The sequence below is a fragment of the Paramisgurnus dabryanus genome, chromosome 23, assembly GCF_030506205.2.
Source record: "Paramisgurnus dabryanus chromosome 23, PD_genome_1.1, whole genome shotgun sequence".
In the NCBI taxonomy this organism is placed as follows: Eukaryota; Metazoa; Chordata; class Actinopteri; order Cypriniformes; family Cobitidae; genus Paramisgurnus; species Paramisgurnus dabryanus.
In genome coordinates this window covers 7,259,584-7,274,436 of record NC_133359.1, presented here as the reverse complement: position 1 = coordinate 7,274,436, position 14,853 = coordinate 7,259,584, and the positions used below count along the sequence as shown (strand labels likewise).

General features: G+C 37.0%; 1 protein-coding gene across 5 annotated transcripts in view; it reads right to left on the bottom strand.

The window, feature by feature from the left end:
* Window positions 1-3,159: 3,159 nt before the first annotated feature.
* The window catches only part of scaper (S-phase cyclin A-associated protein in the ER), a 140,767-nt gene continuing 129,073 nt past the window's right edge, over window positions 3,160-14,853 (bottom strand). For 3 of the 5 annotated variants that reach the window (XM_065292114.2, XM_065292118.2, XM_065292116.2), the window contains 3 exons: window positions 9,199-9,390; window positions 4,365-4,413; window positions 3,160-3,970 (listed from right to left, as the gene is read on the bottom strand). In XM_065292114.2, the coding sequence (XP_065148186.1) occupies window positions 3,840-3,970; window positions 4,365-4,413; window positions 9,199-9,390 (372 nt within the window). In that variant the 3' untranslated portion in view covers window positions 3,160-3,839. The remainder of the gene's footprint in view (window positions 3,971-4,364; window positions 4,414-9,198; window positions 9,391-14,853) is intronic. The other 2 variants (XM_065292115.2, XM_065292119.2) reach the window with 1 other exon arrangement.

Here is a 14,853-nt window from a genome sequence, read left to right as displayed (position 1 = left end):
CACCGACCGGATACTGAGTGACTCATTGAAGCCCCAGCAGGCTCGTGCAGTGATCAATCTCGTGTTGCTCGTAAAGCTGTGAGTCTAGACGGAGGACAGGGATCGGCGGCCTCTTATCTGCGTTTGGCATCACCTGCAAATGAAGCACAACAAACCCGAAGCCACCTCTCTCTTAACGGGACCCCCTTTCGGCAAGCGCACCCTTGCGTATCCGGGCTTTATTTTCATTCCGGGTCAAAAGATAGCCGCTGGACACCAGCAAATCAGAGTGAAATCACTGCGGGCCGTTTTGTCAAGATAATCCTTAAAGTTTGTCTGAGATAATGCATCTCTAGTAAGGATAATCGCTGAAACTATTCAAATACCTGACTTTCGTTTCTCCACAGTTTTATGCGCCGTTCAAAATTTGTTTTATAGATCATTTCAGTCTTAGCTCTCTCTTGTCCATTGATTTAGGCTATTAATATAAATGGTTATGACTGGGAAAAATTTAGGAACCTTAAAAAAGGTTCTTCGGGGTGTATGGTTCCATAAAGAACCTTTGACATCCACAGAATCTTTCTGCTGTATAAATGTTTTTTGTAGTATATGCAGTTTCTATAAAAGGTGAGGAAAATATCTTTTTAGAACCTTAGACTGAAATGTTATTTGGGGAACCACAAGGTTCTGTATAGCATTGGAAAGAAGAACCGCGTTTAGCACCTAAATTATTGAACTGTTAGATTGATCGCCATCTAAACATTGACATCACATTGACTCCATCCTGTTATTTGATTTTTTATTTCTCGCGTCCACTAAATGACATTGCGGATCTACACAAAATCGTCAATAAATGTAACGTGTGCTGAATGTTTTTATAAAATCAAATGGATTTAATGCGTTTGTTTCATATTTCCAAAACCTAAAACATAATATTTTGCTGCACTGAAAATGCGAATTTACTTGAATTTATTTGTAGATTAAAAAATACATTTACTTTATGTAATTTTAAAAGTATCTAAATCGTCTTTAAAATCAACAAATCGGACAGACTTTAATCAAAGTAAAATATAAACCAGGCCTAATATTAAATCATTTTAAAAATAATGAACTGGTAGTGTAGATTTGATTCTGAAAAATTAAACTGTTATTGTGAACACTAAAATGATCAAATACATTTTTTACTTTCTCTAAACGACAGCTCTATTTGCTTACATAAATGCATTTGGATAGTTGCTTTAGGGAGAAATAACGATTCAGATGTCATGACCAGAGGTCAAGAGTTACATCTCGGTTCAAATTCCGTCCCTAATTTAATAATTTAGCTATAATTAAATAAACGCACACTTAAGCCAAGTTCATGTTTGTGCAAAACAAATCTTTAAATTCTTTACAAATTACAGCTCGGTCTTTGTATGTGAGATTTATTCTGGAAGTGTACACAAAACATTTAGTTTTAAATCTTATTTGTAACTATTCAATAGTTAACATTCATTTGCTTTATTCAGTTTTAGTTTTAAGTCGAATGTTAGCTATCAATAATAAAACAAAGTAATTTACTACACATTTAAACGAAATACTTCATATATATATACACTTCAATATTTTAGATGATGACACCAGGCACAAGAAAAAGGCAAAACATCCAGATATTTAGTTTCAGGTTGATTTAGCTTATTTATGTTGCGCTTTATACAATAAAACAGCTTACATTACGAAACATAAAAATAAATAACGGTATAAATGCTGTAAATTCAGAGCCGAACTGTAAAAATATCGAATAACCTAAAAATACTGCCTATTGTGCGTTTAAAAATAATGCAAACAGTCAAAGTTAGTAAAACATATTGTTTTATTTAATTGGCAACCACATATAAAGCCCTTTAAAGCCGATAAATATGATTTTTTTAAATATTGATATGAACATTATTTAATTTTACTAAGCACCGAAACTAACAGCTTGTATATTAAATGTCTTTATTAATATAGACATTAATATATAAAATGACATAGTATTAAATTACACATTAAAACAAGAGTTAATCTTTATAATTGTGTAAAAGCAAAATATTTGATATTTCTCAAAGAAAATTATATATTTTATATCAGACACTTCATTGGCATGTCCTCGGATATATTGTTGTATTTAAAACGTGCAAACTCCACATCTGTATCTTTAAATGTTAGCCAATATTTCGACATCAGAAAGACTTTATCCAAGTCATCTTTTTCCAAAAGTGAAATGGCTTTGAAACATCAGTCCAATTAAACTTTCTTAAACGAGAAAAATATTTCACTAAACTCAAAACAAATTTAACAAACAAATTTCGCATCTAAAAACGTTTATAAATCATAAAAAAGGCAAAGTAACACAAGTTCCCTGTCATGCAAGTTCACGTCGACCTGCCAAAACCATAAGAATGTCAAGATCTCATATGGTCGTCGAAAAGCAAATAGTGAAATTGGTCTATAAAAACAGCCAGCAAATCACTGCTTAGCCTATTCAAGTTGTCAAATATATATTCTTAAAGTCTCACATAAAATGCAAAATAGCTAAATCTAAAAGTAATAGTTGAAAATTTCTCAGTAGCCAACCCAAGTAACCCTAATGCTTTTCCTCTCATATATGAACACATTTATATTCAGATCTGGAGCAGGAGTGATGGTAAAGGTGGGTCTGAGCCGAAAGGCTTCAGCTTGTGTTGACACATTAGTATATTGAATGACTCAGAGGCAGTGGTGTGTAGATGTGAGTCACACAGGTACAGAAAAAGACAGAAAGAAAGTACAGATCGAGAGATGAGGATTGAAAAACAGTGGGCTGATTGTAGTGCCCCATGGGCGTCTGGTTAGAAGCTCACAACCCTTTATATACACAATACAATTTACCCCAAAAAGTCAAGTTTCGGATCTTTCAACGAATATATAATCGAGGTATACTCATTTAAAGATCTCCGTGAAATATGTTGCTTTATTGGAAACGTTTGAAAGATTGTAATTGATCCATCCCCAAAAGGAATTCGGATATTTTTACCATGCTATTGAAAGCAGGGTAAATGTGTAGATATTGTAATGTTTTGGATGAACAATCGAGAGGGCGTTCACTATAAACATCATTTCTTGTTTGCTGGAAAAATGAGTTCCACTGGGGGAAAAAACTAAAACAAACAAACCCGAATGTGCATTATTAAATATTTTATTAAAGTTGTCAAGGGACATACACAGTTTTCTCCAATCAAACTCTTTTTAAGTGCTTCAATGCTCAGACACAAACACGTCTATAAAGGAGCAAAAAGTGTGCTGAATATATTTTTAGGGTGTATAAATTAGAGTATAAAAACAAAGGAAAGAAACTAAACAACAACCAAACATATTTAACAAAAAGAATAATATGTCAGCAACAGGACATCGTTTTCCTTTCTATGCATTTTAACAGATGAGGTAACTCGTCATTCTACAGTATATAAATTAAATAAGAGCTTATGTTTATTCTACTGTACGTCACTGTCCGAATGCTTTTTTTATTTATTTACAAAACAATACAACAATCACACACCCACAAAAGTCAAAATCGAAAGTTTAGAAAGATTTTCATGCTGTACATCTCTTCATTATCATCACGAAGGCAAAAAAAACACCATCTATTTGTAAACATGGTCTATTGCTCATAAGTATTTGCGCAAATGGTCAGTTGAAGTTCTTTAAAGTGAAACGATATTTATGTGCAGTATCCGCATATCAGACTAAAGATTTATTTTAGCCCAAACTAAAGTTATTGGTTAGTCTGATTACAAGATTTTTTGTTTGTGCCATGAATCCCTTCCAGTACACTTTTTGTATTGCAGGGTTTACTACCTATCTCACTCCTCCTGCTTCTTGAGGAAGAACTGTAGTGCGGCGTCCCATTGATCTCTTGGGAATCGGTTGGAGAGGTCGCAGTAGTCCAGAGGAGCCCAGCCCTTGTCTGATGGAGAAAGATAGAGCTTTGTAACTGACAAAGGAAAGGAAGAATTAAGAGGTGTTCCTGAATCGATGCCTTCTTTTGTAAGCACTAAAACCCTTTTAAATTGTTGGCGAACTAATAGAAAATAGAAAACAAAACATTGCCAAATCAATATGACAGTAAGAACAACAAATGCATTTGATGCGACGGCACGCCGCATTAACCAGACAAAAGCATTAAATGTTTTCTAATGCCCCTATGCAATGTGTGATGCGTGTACTACTCAAGTGCATTTTGTTTAGCTCCAATCTTTATGGGTAACATCAAACGCGCATTTACTGTAAAAGCAAAGATCTGTCGTCGCGAGAAATGACACGTTTCACCTTGTGGATATGTTTTCGAACAAGGTCAAACACGGCAAATAGTGTGGTTAAAATCTCACCTGGTTGTGAAGCCCTGCTGTCCGATTGGCTGTCGCTGGTGGCACAGTCCTGGAATAGAGAAAACCAAATCAAACCGGATACATTTTATACGTTATCCCCGCCCCAGACGGCTAGCTTAGAGAGAGGGGAAAGCATGTTGTTTTAAGAAAATATGTGCATATCCCAGCCGCAATCTCGGAGTTGGTACTTTATAGAATGAAAAAATTATTCAAAAAATTTACATTTACAAACGATCTGATCGTAATTTGACTATGGCAGCGAAATAAAAGCACAAATATTGAGTAAATGGGAAGCCAATGGAACAAATTTGCCCTAAGATTACCTGTTTGTCCAAATAATTGAGGTGGGAAAAAATGTGAAAACCCAGCTAAAGTCATTTTTATTTGTGATTTACTGTTTTCTGCAAATTGAGTTAGTAAGGTCATGTCAAAGATTGAAATTAAACTTTGATGTTCCTAATCTTAAAAATAGGGGTCACAACTGTTTGAAAGTCAGCAATGTTCATGCAATTCTGGTTGCTTTTGTTAGTCGAGCAGAAATTGCACACTTCATCTTTAACTTAAAAAAGAACATTTACATTCTAAAAAAGTAGGATATTTTAACCCATGGTTTGGTAAATAGTGACAGAACCGACTGTTGGGTTATGCTGGGTTGTTGTTACCCAACCATAGGGTGACCATACGTGCCATTCTTCCCGGACGCATCCCGTCCAGGATTTTGTATTCGTCTTCCGGAAGTCATATTTGTCGACCGCATACGTCATAGAGGATTATTATTATTATTATTACAGAAAAACAACCGTTACATTTTAAGGTAAGAATGAAACTACGATTGTATATCTTATGTTTTTAACTGAATGGCGTATGCGGTCAACAAATACGACTTCCGGAAGACGCACCGAAATCCTGGACGGGATGCGTCCGGGAAGAATGGCACGTATGGTCACCCTACCCAACCATGCGTTGAATCACCCCAGCACTTGGGTTAAATCACCCCAGCCGAGATAATTTATAACCCAATCAATTCAATATGTACCCAACCATGGTTTAAAAAACCCCAAAAAAAATTTTAGTGTAGTAAACAGTGCGTTTTCCCCCTAAACAATAGCAAGCACTGCTCCCTTTCTATAATCCCATCTACAAGATAACATCAATTAGTGATATTATCTAAATTTTTTGTTTTTCTTTCTTTTTTTCCTAATGGCTAGCTTACAGAAATTAGAAAGTATGTAGTAGGAAAATAACCTGCAACCTTGGAGGTGGTACTGCACTTTTACAGAATAAATAAACGAATGACACAAAGTCATAGCAGTTCATTTGTTAATGCACATTTTTCAAAATGTCAGTAATGTAAAACTTCAGTTAAGTCCATTTTCTTAAAAAAAAAATCCAGAAAATTTACTCACCACTATGTCATCCAAAATGTTGATGTCTTTCTTTGTTCAGTCGCGAATTATGTTTTTTGAGGAAAACATTTCAGGATTTTCCTCATTTTAATTTTACTTTAATGGACCCCAACACTTAACAGTTTTAATGCAGTTTCATTCCATTGCCTTGGAAAGGTCACGTGTTACATATAAAACGCACATTTGCGGATAATTTTAAACAATAAACTGACACAAAGACATTAATTAATATCATTCCACATACAACAACTTAGGAACGGTCCTCTTTCTTCACACTTGTAAACACTGGGGCGTAGTTTCGCATACGTCATCCGTGACCTCTTGACGTGATGACGTATTACGTGAGGTCGCACAGGCGCGTCACAGGACCGGAGGAAGACGAGAAGTTGTGGTTTAAAAGTGCATATTTTTAATTTTTCTTGCCAAAAATGACCATCGTTTTGCTAGATAAGTATGTAAAATTTATTTATATAGCACTTTTCACAGATAAAAATCACAAAGTGCTTTACAATAAAATATAACACAAAACATTTAAATACATTCTAGAAAATACAAGACACAATCAACAAACACAACAAACAACCATAAAAACCTCCGACTAACCAAAAGCCTGTTTGAAGAGCAGAGTCTTCAGTTGTTTTTTAAAAGAATCGACTGAGCTCGCACAGCGCAAAGAAAGAGGCAAAGCGTTCCACAGCCTAGGAGCAACCGCCTTAAATGACTGATCCCCTCTAGTTTAAAATGAGTACGTGGAGCGACTAATATGCTCCGATATAATGACCTGAGGCTTCGAATTGGAGTGTAAAGCTGTATCAAGTCAGTGATGTAGGTAGGGGCTTGGCCATGTAAGGCCCTAAAAGTGAGAACCAGAATTTTAATTTTATATTTAATATAAAAAGATAAGACCCTTATGCCTCGTTTGAGATCGTTTCCTTTGAAACTGCATTAAAACTGTAAAGTGTTGGGGTCCATTAAAGTCCATTAAAATGAGAAAAATCCTGGAATGTTTTCCTCAAAAAACTATTTTTTCTTTACTGAACAAAGAAAGACATCAACATTTTGGATGACATGGTGGTGAGTAAATATCTGGATTTTTTTTAAGAAAATGGACTAATCCTTGAAACAACCCAATTTTTACTTTAATTCTGAACCTTAAATAGATAAGGCTTCTGTCAGTGCTTTGTTTTTCTATTGTTTGAATTCCCCGTCTTTGCTGGAGTAAGAGTAAATCTTTCCTCAAGTAAAGGCAGCAGTGGTGTAGTGTGGGAAGTCACGTCAGGATGAAGATGAAGAGAGAGGGTGTTTACAAGAAGCTCAAGTAGTGGCAGGTAAATCCACTCATACAGACAGAGGAAACCATCCATCTGTGAGATGAAAGCTGCTTCATTTGGGGTGGAAGGGGGGGCAGTATAGGTGAAAAACAAATAAAGAAAGAAGAGATAGAAAATAGGAAGGGTTTGATACTAATAGTACCACAAGTTGATGCATCCAGTGGTAAGGATTATGAGTTGTGGGATATTTTATTTATTTATATTTAACCCCTTCAGACCTGATTTTCAAGTGTTTATCAATAGATTAGTTGATTGGCATTTTTATTAGTTTGAACCACAAAACATGTGATGTCCATTCCAATGGACACAGGGAATGTTGGGGTTAAACAAAAAATTAAGTACACTCTAAAAAAATGCAGGGTTATTTCCAATTCAGTGTTGGGTCAAAACGAGACAAACCCAGCCATTGGGTTAAAACAACATTGCATAGGTTAAATTACAAACAAACTGGATTTGTCCCTTTTTGAGCCAACCCCGTTTTTTTTTTAAGAGTGTAACTGATTTGCCACTACACTTAAAAATGCAGATTTGTTTCAACCCCTTCAATATTAAATAAATATGAGGTAAATATGAAATATAGACAAGCCCAAATTTTGGTCTAAATAAACCTACAAAATTACCATATATGACCCAACTCATCACAGGTTACTGGCTGGGTTTGTCCCTTTTTAAAGCCATTGGGTTAAAACAACACAGCATTTTGGGTTGAAATAACATCGTATAGGTTAAATAACAAATCAACTGGCTGGATTGTCACTTTTTTGAGCCAACGCTGGGTTGAAAATAACCCAGCATTTTAATAATTTTTTGGTGTAACAGATTTTCCCCTAAATTTAAACTACTGGTTCGTTTCATGGATGGGTAAAATATGCACAAACCCAAATGTTGTGTTATTTGTCCCAACCCATTGTACTGTAGATTAATTTAAACCAAACTAATGGGTTTTGTCCATATTTGATCAAATCATGTCTTGAAACAACCCAGCATTTTTAAAGCAAATTTTAAACCCCTTTTACCATTGTTTGGACAAACAGATAGTCCCATATTTAACAAATTTTTTTTTTTACTGTAACTTATTTGACACTACACTTTAAAATGCTTATTTGTTTCAACCCATGGATGGGTAAAATATGCACAAACCTAAATGTTGTGTTATATGTCCCAACCAATTATACTGTAGATTATTTTTTGTACGTTTTTTCAGCATTTTTAAGTGTAGTGGCAAATCAGTTACACTCAAAAAAAAAAAAAAAAAAAAAAAATGCTGGGTTATTTTCAACCCAGGGTTGACTCAAAAAGAGACATTTTAAGCAAGTTTAAAACTCCTCTTACCATTGTTTGGACAAACAGATAGTCCCATATTACACTTTTGCCACTGGTTCTTATAGGTTATAGAGAATTGAGCTGGCAATGACAAAGTAACACTCATCTGATAAAAAGAAAAAATGCATGGCTTGAATGCACTGCAAGTTACTTTGAATAAAAGTGTCGGCCAAATGCATAAATGTGGTTTAATGCAGGGGTTTTCAAAATTAAGGGGTTCCCAGAAAATTTTAAGGGGAGGAATATGAAGAAAAGTAGCTGTCTTTATAATATCACAATTACTTTTTATCTAACATAGTTTAAATTGTTTTATAAAAAAATGGATATATATTTGGGAAAAGTGGTCCTTCAAAATCAAAAAGTTGACAACCCCTGGTTTAATGTACTGTAGTTTGGACTAAAAAAGTATTTGCAATACACCGGGTGTTATTACAGTATTATACCACGGGTCTGTTGAATGCTTTATTCTGATTGGTTGAGAAATGTTAAATGAGTGTTGATTATTTTTCTGTAAACCTAACTTTAAAAAAATAGGCACCATAGCACTGCCTGTGGTAACCGTGGTATATGAGGAATAATTGACTCATTTGATTTATTTATTTGAAAATAATGCACACCCACATCGCATCGTGCCGCATTACCACCTTGGATGTGCATTATTTTCAAATAATAAAAAGAATAAAAATTAAAATTAATTGGTCTAATGAATTTGACACCGAATTGCCAAACATGAATGTGAATGAAGATGCGTGTGATTGGTGTGAAGGTCAATACCTGTATAAAAGTGGCCAGCAGCACACAGCTCATTTCTTGTTGCAGGATGACTTTGTTCTGCAGGTTATTGTAGCATGCGCAGATAAGCGATGGGAAGAGCACTCGGATGAGTCGCGGGTGGCTGAAATACTGGAACGGCAGCTGACACAGTTTCTGCAGCACGCTGGGCTGCCGGCCAGACTGCACGATCACCTGGAACACACACGGCGACATGCACACAACAACCAGTGAGGCCAAAGCCACAGTCAGCTGTAAATCAACCCGCCCCTCGCTGCCCGTCCCATGCGTAAATCTGCCACTAAAACAACACAAACAGCCATTAAGAGGAGAAATAGAGGGCACTGCCTCCCGGCGTACAATTACACTCCATAAAACACAGGACAGGGATGCCTCATCCACTTCTGAACGTACACGGGTTCAGATCCGCCCAGCGGCAAATGACAGGAAGCTGATGAATGTCGATCGCTGATAGATGTTCTCGTGCCGAGGATCATCTGCGCTGTATTACAGTCTCGGTGCGCAGAAATGAGTGTTTGCGGGTCAGATTTTGGAGCCGAAACAAGCAAACAGGGCCAGTCCCACTTTAATAAATGAAGTAATACTCGTAATGGAGTTCATACCGGGCCATGCTTCCGTTTATCACCGCTGTCAATCAAAACTGTAAGGCCCGCCCCAGGAATTAAAACCAAATCACAAGAGGCCTTTTCTGATTAATTAAACACCGTGCCTGAGTTGGGAAAATAGGGAAAAGCGATAAGCTTACGAAGAGGTTCAGGAGCATGGGAAGGGAAGGGAACCAGGCAGTCAGGAGGTCACCACAGTAAATCCTGAATGAAAGAGGGATTTGGGGGAAATAAAGAGGAGGGGCATTAAACAGTACAGGTACACGCATCCGTCGATTGACCCCAAACCATGGGGTGGGCGTGGTGATGGTTTTGGGAAAAAGGGTGACATAAATTACCAGGATTTACAAGATTTTAAAAATACTCTTAACAATACTTTCCAGAGCACGCTCTGCTTTAATAATACCCTTCGAGGGTTTAAGAGCACGATAAACAAAGTGATAACTCACCTCTTTTATCGTTTAACAGGAGAAGCTCCTTAAAAACGCAGCGTTCTACAGCAGCGTTCAAAGGCTTCGGGCCCATGTCGCTCCGCATTAAGAAATGTTTAAAGATACCTCGCAGAAACGACTCAAACAAGCCACCGTGGAGCCCTTTAATGGCCCCTTTAGACCGCTCTTGAATCATCCGGCATGTATTGCATATTAGTGCTAGAATGAACGGACTTCATGCGCTACCAATGTGTCATCTTCAAAATAATTCAAAAAGATCTGCTTGTTTTCGCAGAAGATCTGCGTAGCGTCAGAAGAAAGGGTGAGATGAAAATGCCAAGATGTAAAAAGTACAGAATCAATCTCTTCCATCGCTTCTGGACAACACGAGGGAGTGCGAGAGATATCACTGTATTGCTTATCATTCATGAGATGGTTAAAACCAGATTTATGAGCACTTGGCACATTTCCCTCGAAACCCGGGTATTGAGTGAGTCGGACAATGAGCGCGATCGTGCATCACAAGTCGAGAAGTTCAACATTCGCCACACAACTGGGTGATTCTCACTAAATTAGACTTATGAGGTGTCATGAAACATTTTGATAAAAAAAGTAAATGCGAGTATCAAAATAAGAAGCATACAGTTACAAACATCTCTTCACGTACTATTTTGCACATGATTTCAAATGACATGATACAAACCAATTTTGTTGGTTTGTCCACATTTAAGGGGAAAATTTTCATTACCGCAACGTGTCCATGACTGGATTTGGGTTCTTCGATATGGAAATATTTATAATTAAAAAATCTAAGAAATAAAAAGCTTCAGTGCATGTTATACTATAAACATTTAGAGTAAAAAAAAATGTGGTATTTGGTGATCATTGGTAAATGTAGAGACAATAATAAGGAATATAAATGTGTCCAAGATCAATTTTCTCATCCTCTACAACAATTTTCAATCATTGTTTAAGCCCTCAAGGAACTAACATTTTCAAAAATTTTTTTGAAAGGGACATAATTGACTGTGACACTCAAGATGGCTACCAGGTAAGCAGTTCTTATTTTCTCTCTCCAGATAAAAGTTGAAATTTTGTTTGTCATAGTACCTAGACAACTTTTTAGTTCTCATTACCGAAACATAACTTTGTAAATGCATATATTTAATGTAATATCATGATAATCTAAAAAATGTAAATAATTCTATAGGAAATATTTTTTAAATCCTCTAAAAATAATGGTTATTGTAAGTTCAGACCTTAATCTTATATGTGCCAAGAAATTGGCTTCAAGGGCTTTTTCAAAATTCTGATGCTGGAAACCTTCTAAATCTGGATTTCGTGAGAATCACCCAACTTTTTATGTGGACTTGCATTATGTAATCAGATTTTTTGTTTACAAATATAAGCGTTTAATTGCGTTACGAACTATTTAAGCAAATTCGTTCTGCGCGTGTTTCGTGAACAAGCCCAAATGCGAGTGTTTTAGTCTATGGGGGTTGCGCCCACAAATCACGCAGCCATCTCATAATCCTTCAGCTCGCGGTGCTTCATCTTCACACGCCTAAACAACGTGTCCCCCTCAAGTGTCCGCAGGGGAAACGTACAGAGGTTACCTCCGGCCCCAACCCAAGCCGTAAACTCACCCCCCCACCCGGCTGAAGTAATGACCCTGCCCCTCACCGGCCCCAAACTTGGATTAGGAGCTTGGCCAAGTCATCCAGTACCAGTGTCTGCCGAGGTATCCATTCAGTCATTGACATCATAAAAGCAACGGCAGGCGTTTGAACTTGCGATGCTGACTCGCCCTCCTCCCCCGCTTTAACACAGATGGCCATAAAGTAAGGAAGCGATGGGGTCGAGCGTCTAGTGTTGTCTCAAGTAGAGAGGCGCTGGTGTTTTCAAACAGGGCCGGTTTTTTACGGGCGGCCCGTTACATAACTCCCGGCCTGTCAACTTGAGACAAAGGGAGCGTAAAGTTAACGCAGCGAAACGCAAACATGCATGCTCCGAGCGGCTCGGGGCGAGGAGGAAGGAGACCTGCGAGTCGGAGTTTGTTCTTTGATGAAAAGTGGATAAGGTGGAGGAGAGATGAATGCCGACAGTAAAATTGATGGGTGCTACGACACGCGGAGCCACGGCGAGTCTTTGTAAAAACAGATAAAAGATATCGGACATGAGGGCTGGATGCAAATTCAACAGTTCATTTATAATATAATTATGTTGAAAGATGACTCGTGTGCAAATACCACAAACTGTTGTGAGTTTCATGGATGTCATTTCTACACAGAAAATAAAGTCATTTCTTGGTTACTAAAATTGCTAAAAAAGAAAAGTGGTCAGCCACTGAAAACCCACAAAGTAAAAGTATCAAAATAAGAAGCATACAGTTACAAACATCTCTTCTTGTACTATTTTACACATGATTTTAAATGACATGATACAAACCAATTTTTTTTTTCCACATTTAATGGGAAAGTTTTCATTACCGCAACGTGTCCATGACTGGATTTGGGTTCTTTGACATGGAAATATTTATAATTAAAAAATCTAAAAAATAAAAAGCTTCAGTGCATGTTATCCTATAAACATTTAGAGTAAAGAAAAATGTGGTATTTGGTGATCATTGGTAAATGTAGAGACAATAATAAGGAATATAAATGTGTCCAAGACCAATTTTCTCATCCTCCGCAACAATTTTCAATCATTGTTTAAGCCCTCAAGGAACTAACATTTTCAAAAAAAAAAAAATTGTTGGAAGGGACATAATTGACTTATATTAATGTAATATCATGTTACGGTAATGATAATTTTTGATAATGATTATCTAAAAAATGCAAATAATTCTATAGGAAATATTTTTAAATCCTCTAAAAAGTAAGCTCAGACCTTAATCTTATATGTGCAAAAAAAAAGGCTAAAATGGCTAAAACAGAAAAATGGTCAGCCACTGAAAACCCGGTTGTCGTGAAGTACAATTTACATGAGGACGGGAGAACGGATTTACATCCAAATGTAAATTAATCTAGTGTATATGGAACGGAAACCAAACCAATGAAAGTGTGGAATATATAATTACTTAAATCATCTGGTTTCAGTCAGAAAGTGGCTGCCGAACTGGCGTCGAGCCCCACATATGTCCTTTATTCAAATAGGAAAGTAATTTGCTCCTTTATAATTTAATGCCGCTTCAATAAAGCCTATAGCAGCAAAAAATTGCATTCCAACACGTTTTCTGCTGAATTCATCCTACATAACACATGCGACTGTAATGGTAATGGTTGTGGTATGGGTTTTATAATATATCAAACTTAATTCTCATAATCCAATTATGAGATTAGGAGCATCAAACTTTGATTTCACTCATTGATTTCAATCTTATCAGTTAGTATTAAAGATATCAAGGTTATATTTTCACATAATGACCTTTACATTATGTAGGATGCTGAGTTTTCCTAGGGAGGGTTGCATACACGTGAGGTAATCTTGATGCAATTGTCCCATAGTGCCAAGACACCTCAGCAGCTCCGCTCTTTCCAAATAGCCACAAATCTTTTGTTACGCCTTAAAGATGAAGCAAACCAAGATGATGGGAGAATTTCGCCTCTTCTGATAAGACAGAAGGTCTGCCTACATATGTGGATACAAAGAGAGCACTCAGAAGAGGAAGTTATGACTGAAAGACCTTATCTGAACAACGCCTAACGCCCCCTCTTAACCGTCCACACAGACGACCTGACGGCGACTGGTACATGGGCGTAAACATAAAATTAAAAGACTGAGAGACTGTCAGTCCCTCAAAACAGAAAGAACGCTCTTCTCATGAAAACACCATAAAATGGGTCGGCTCACAAGCGCATTGGCAAAGGATCACTGAATTATTACTGTTTGCTGAATAAATCAAGTGTCATCTTCGATTGCACAAAAGATAATCTTTACTTTTTAAAAAGCCGATCTGACCTGGATCGTGCTCAAACACAGCATTAAATGCAAATGTGGCCCTAAACTCTGAAGGATTTATTGCAAAACAAACACGGAAAAATCAGACAATGCAAAAGTATCTTCAACTTGAATTCACCCTTCAGGGAGGGCGTAAATCTGCCCCGAGTCAGCCGTCAGCCATCGGCAGATCATGATGGGAATTCAAAGGCGTTCGGTGAATTCCCGAAACGCCGGCTTGTGGTGGTCTGGTCCGGGCAAGCTAATCAAAGAGGGTTGGGTTATCACTGTGATAATGGACTGTTGAAGGAACATTTCAACAACGGTTAACGTCGGATTCAAAGGCTAGAAACAACACAGGGTTTTGAGGGCACGGGAGATAACCTTGCACTTGTAGGGCGGGACATGTACACCAGAAGAGGCGATAGGTGTGGTGGATTAGCTCAATCTAGCTCTTCGACCATGATATCTTAAAAGCATTTGCTGAAGTGGCAGGTGTATATAGAAAATAAAAACAAATTTTCTTAACAAAACACCGCCCGCAAGTTTTGAATGAGGCCACATATTGAAAAGAGTGGATATGGTGTAACATTTTCAGAATAATTTGCTTCATTACACTGCAAAAATTTACTTTCTTACTTAGTATTTTTGTCTTGTTTTCA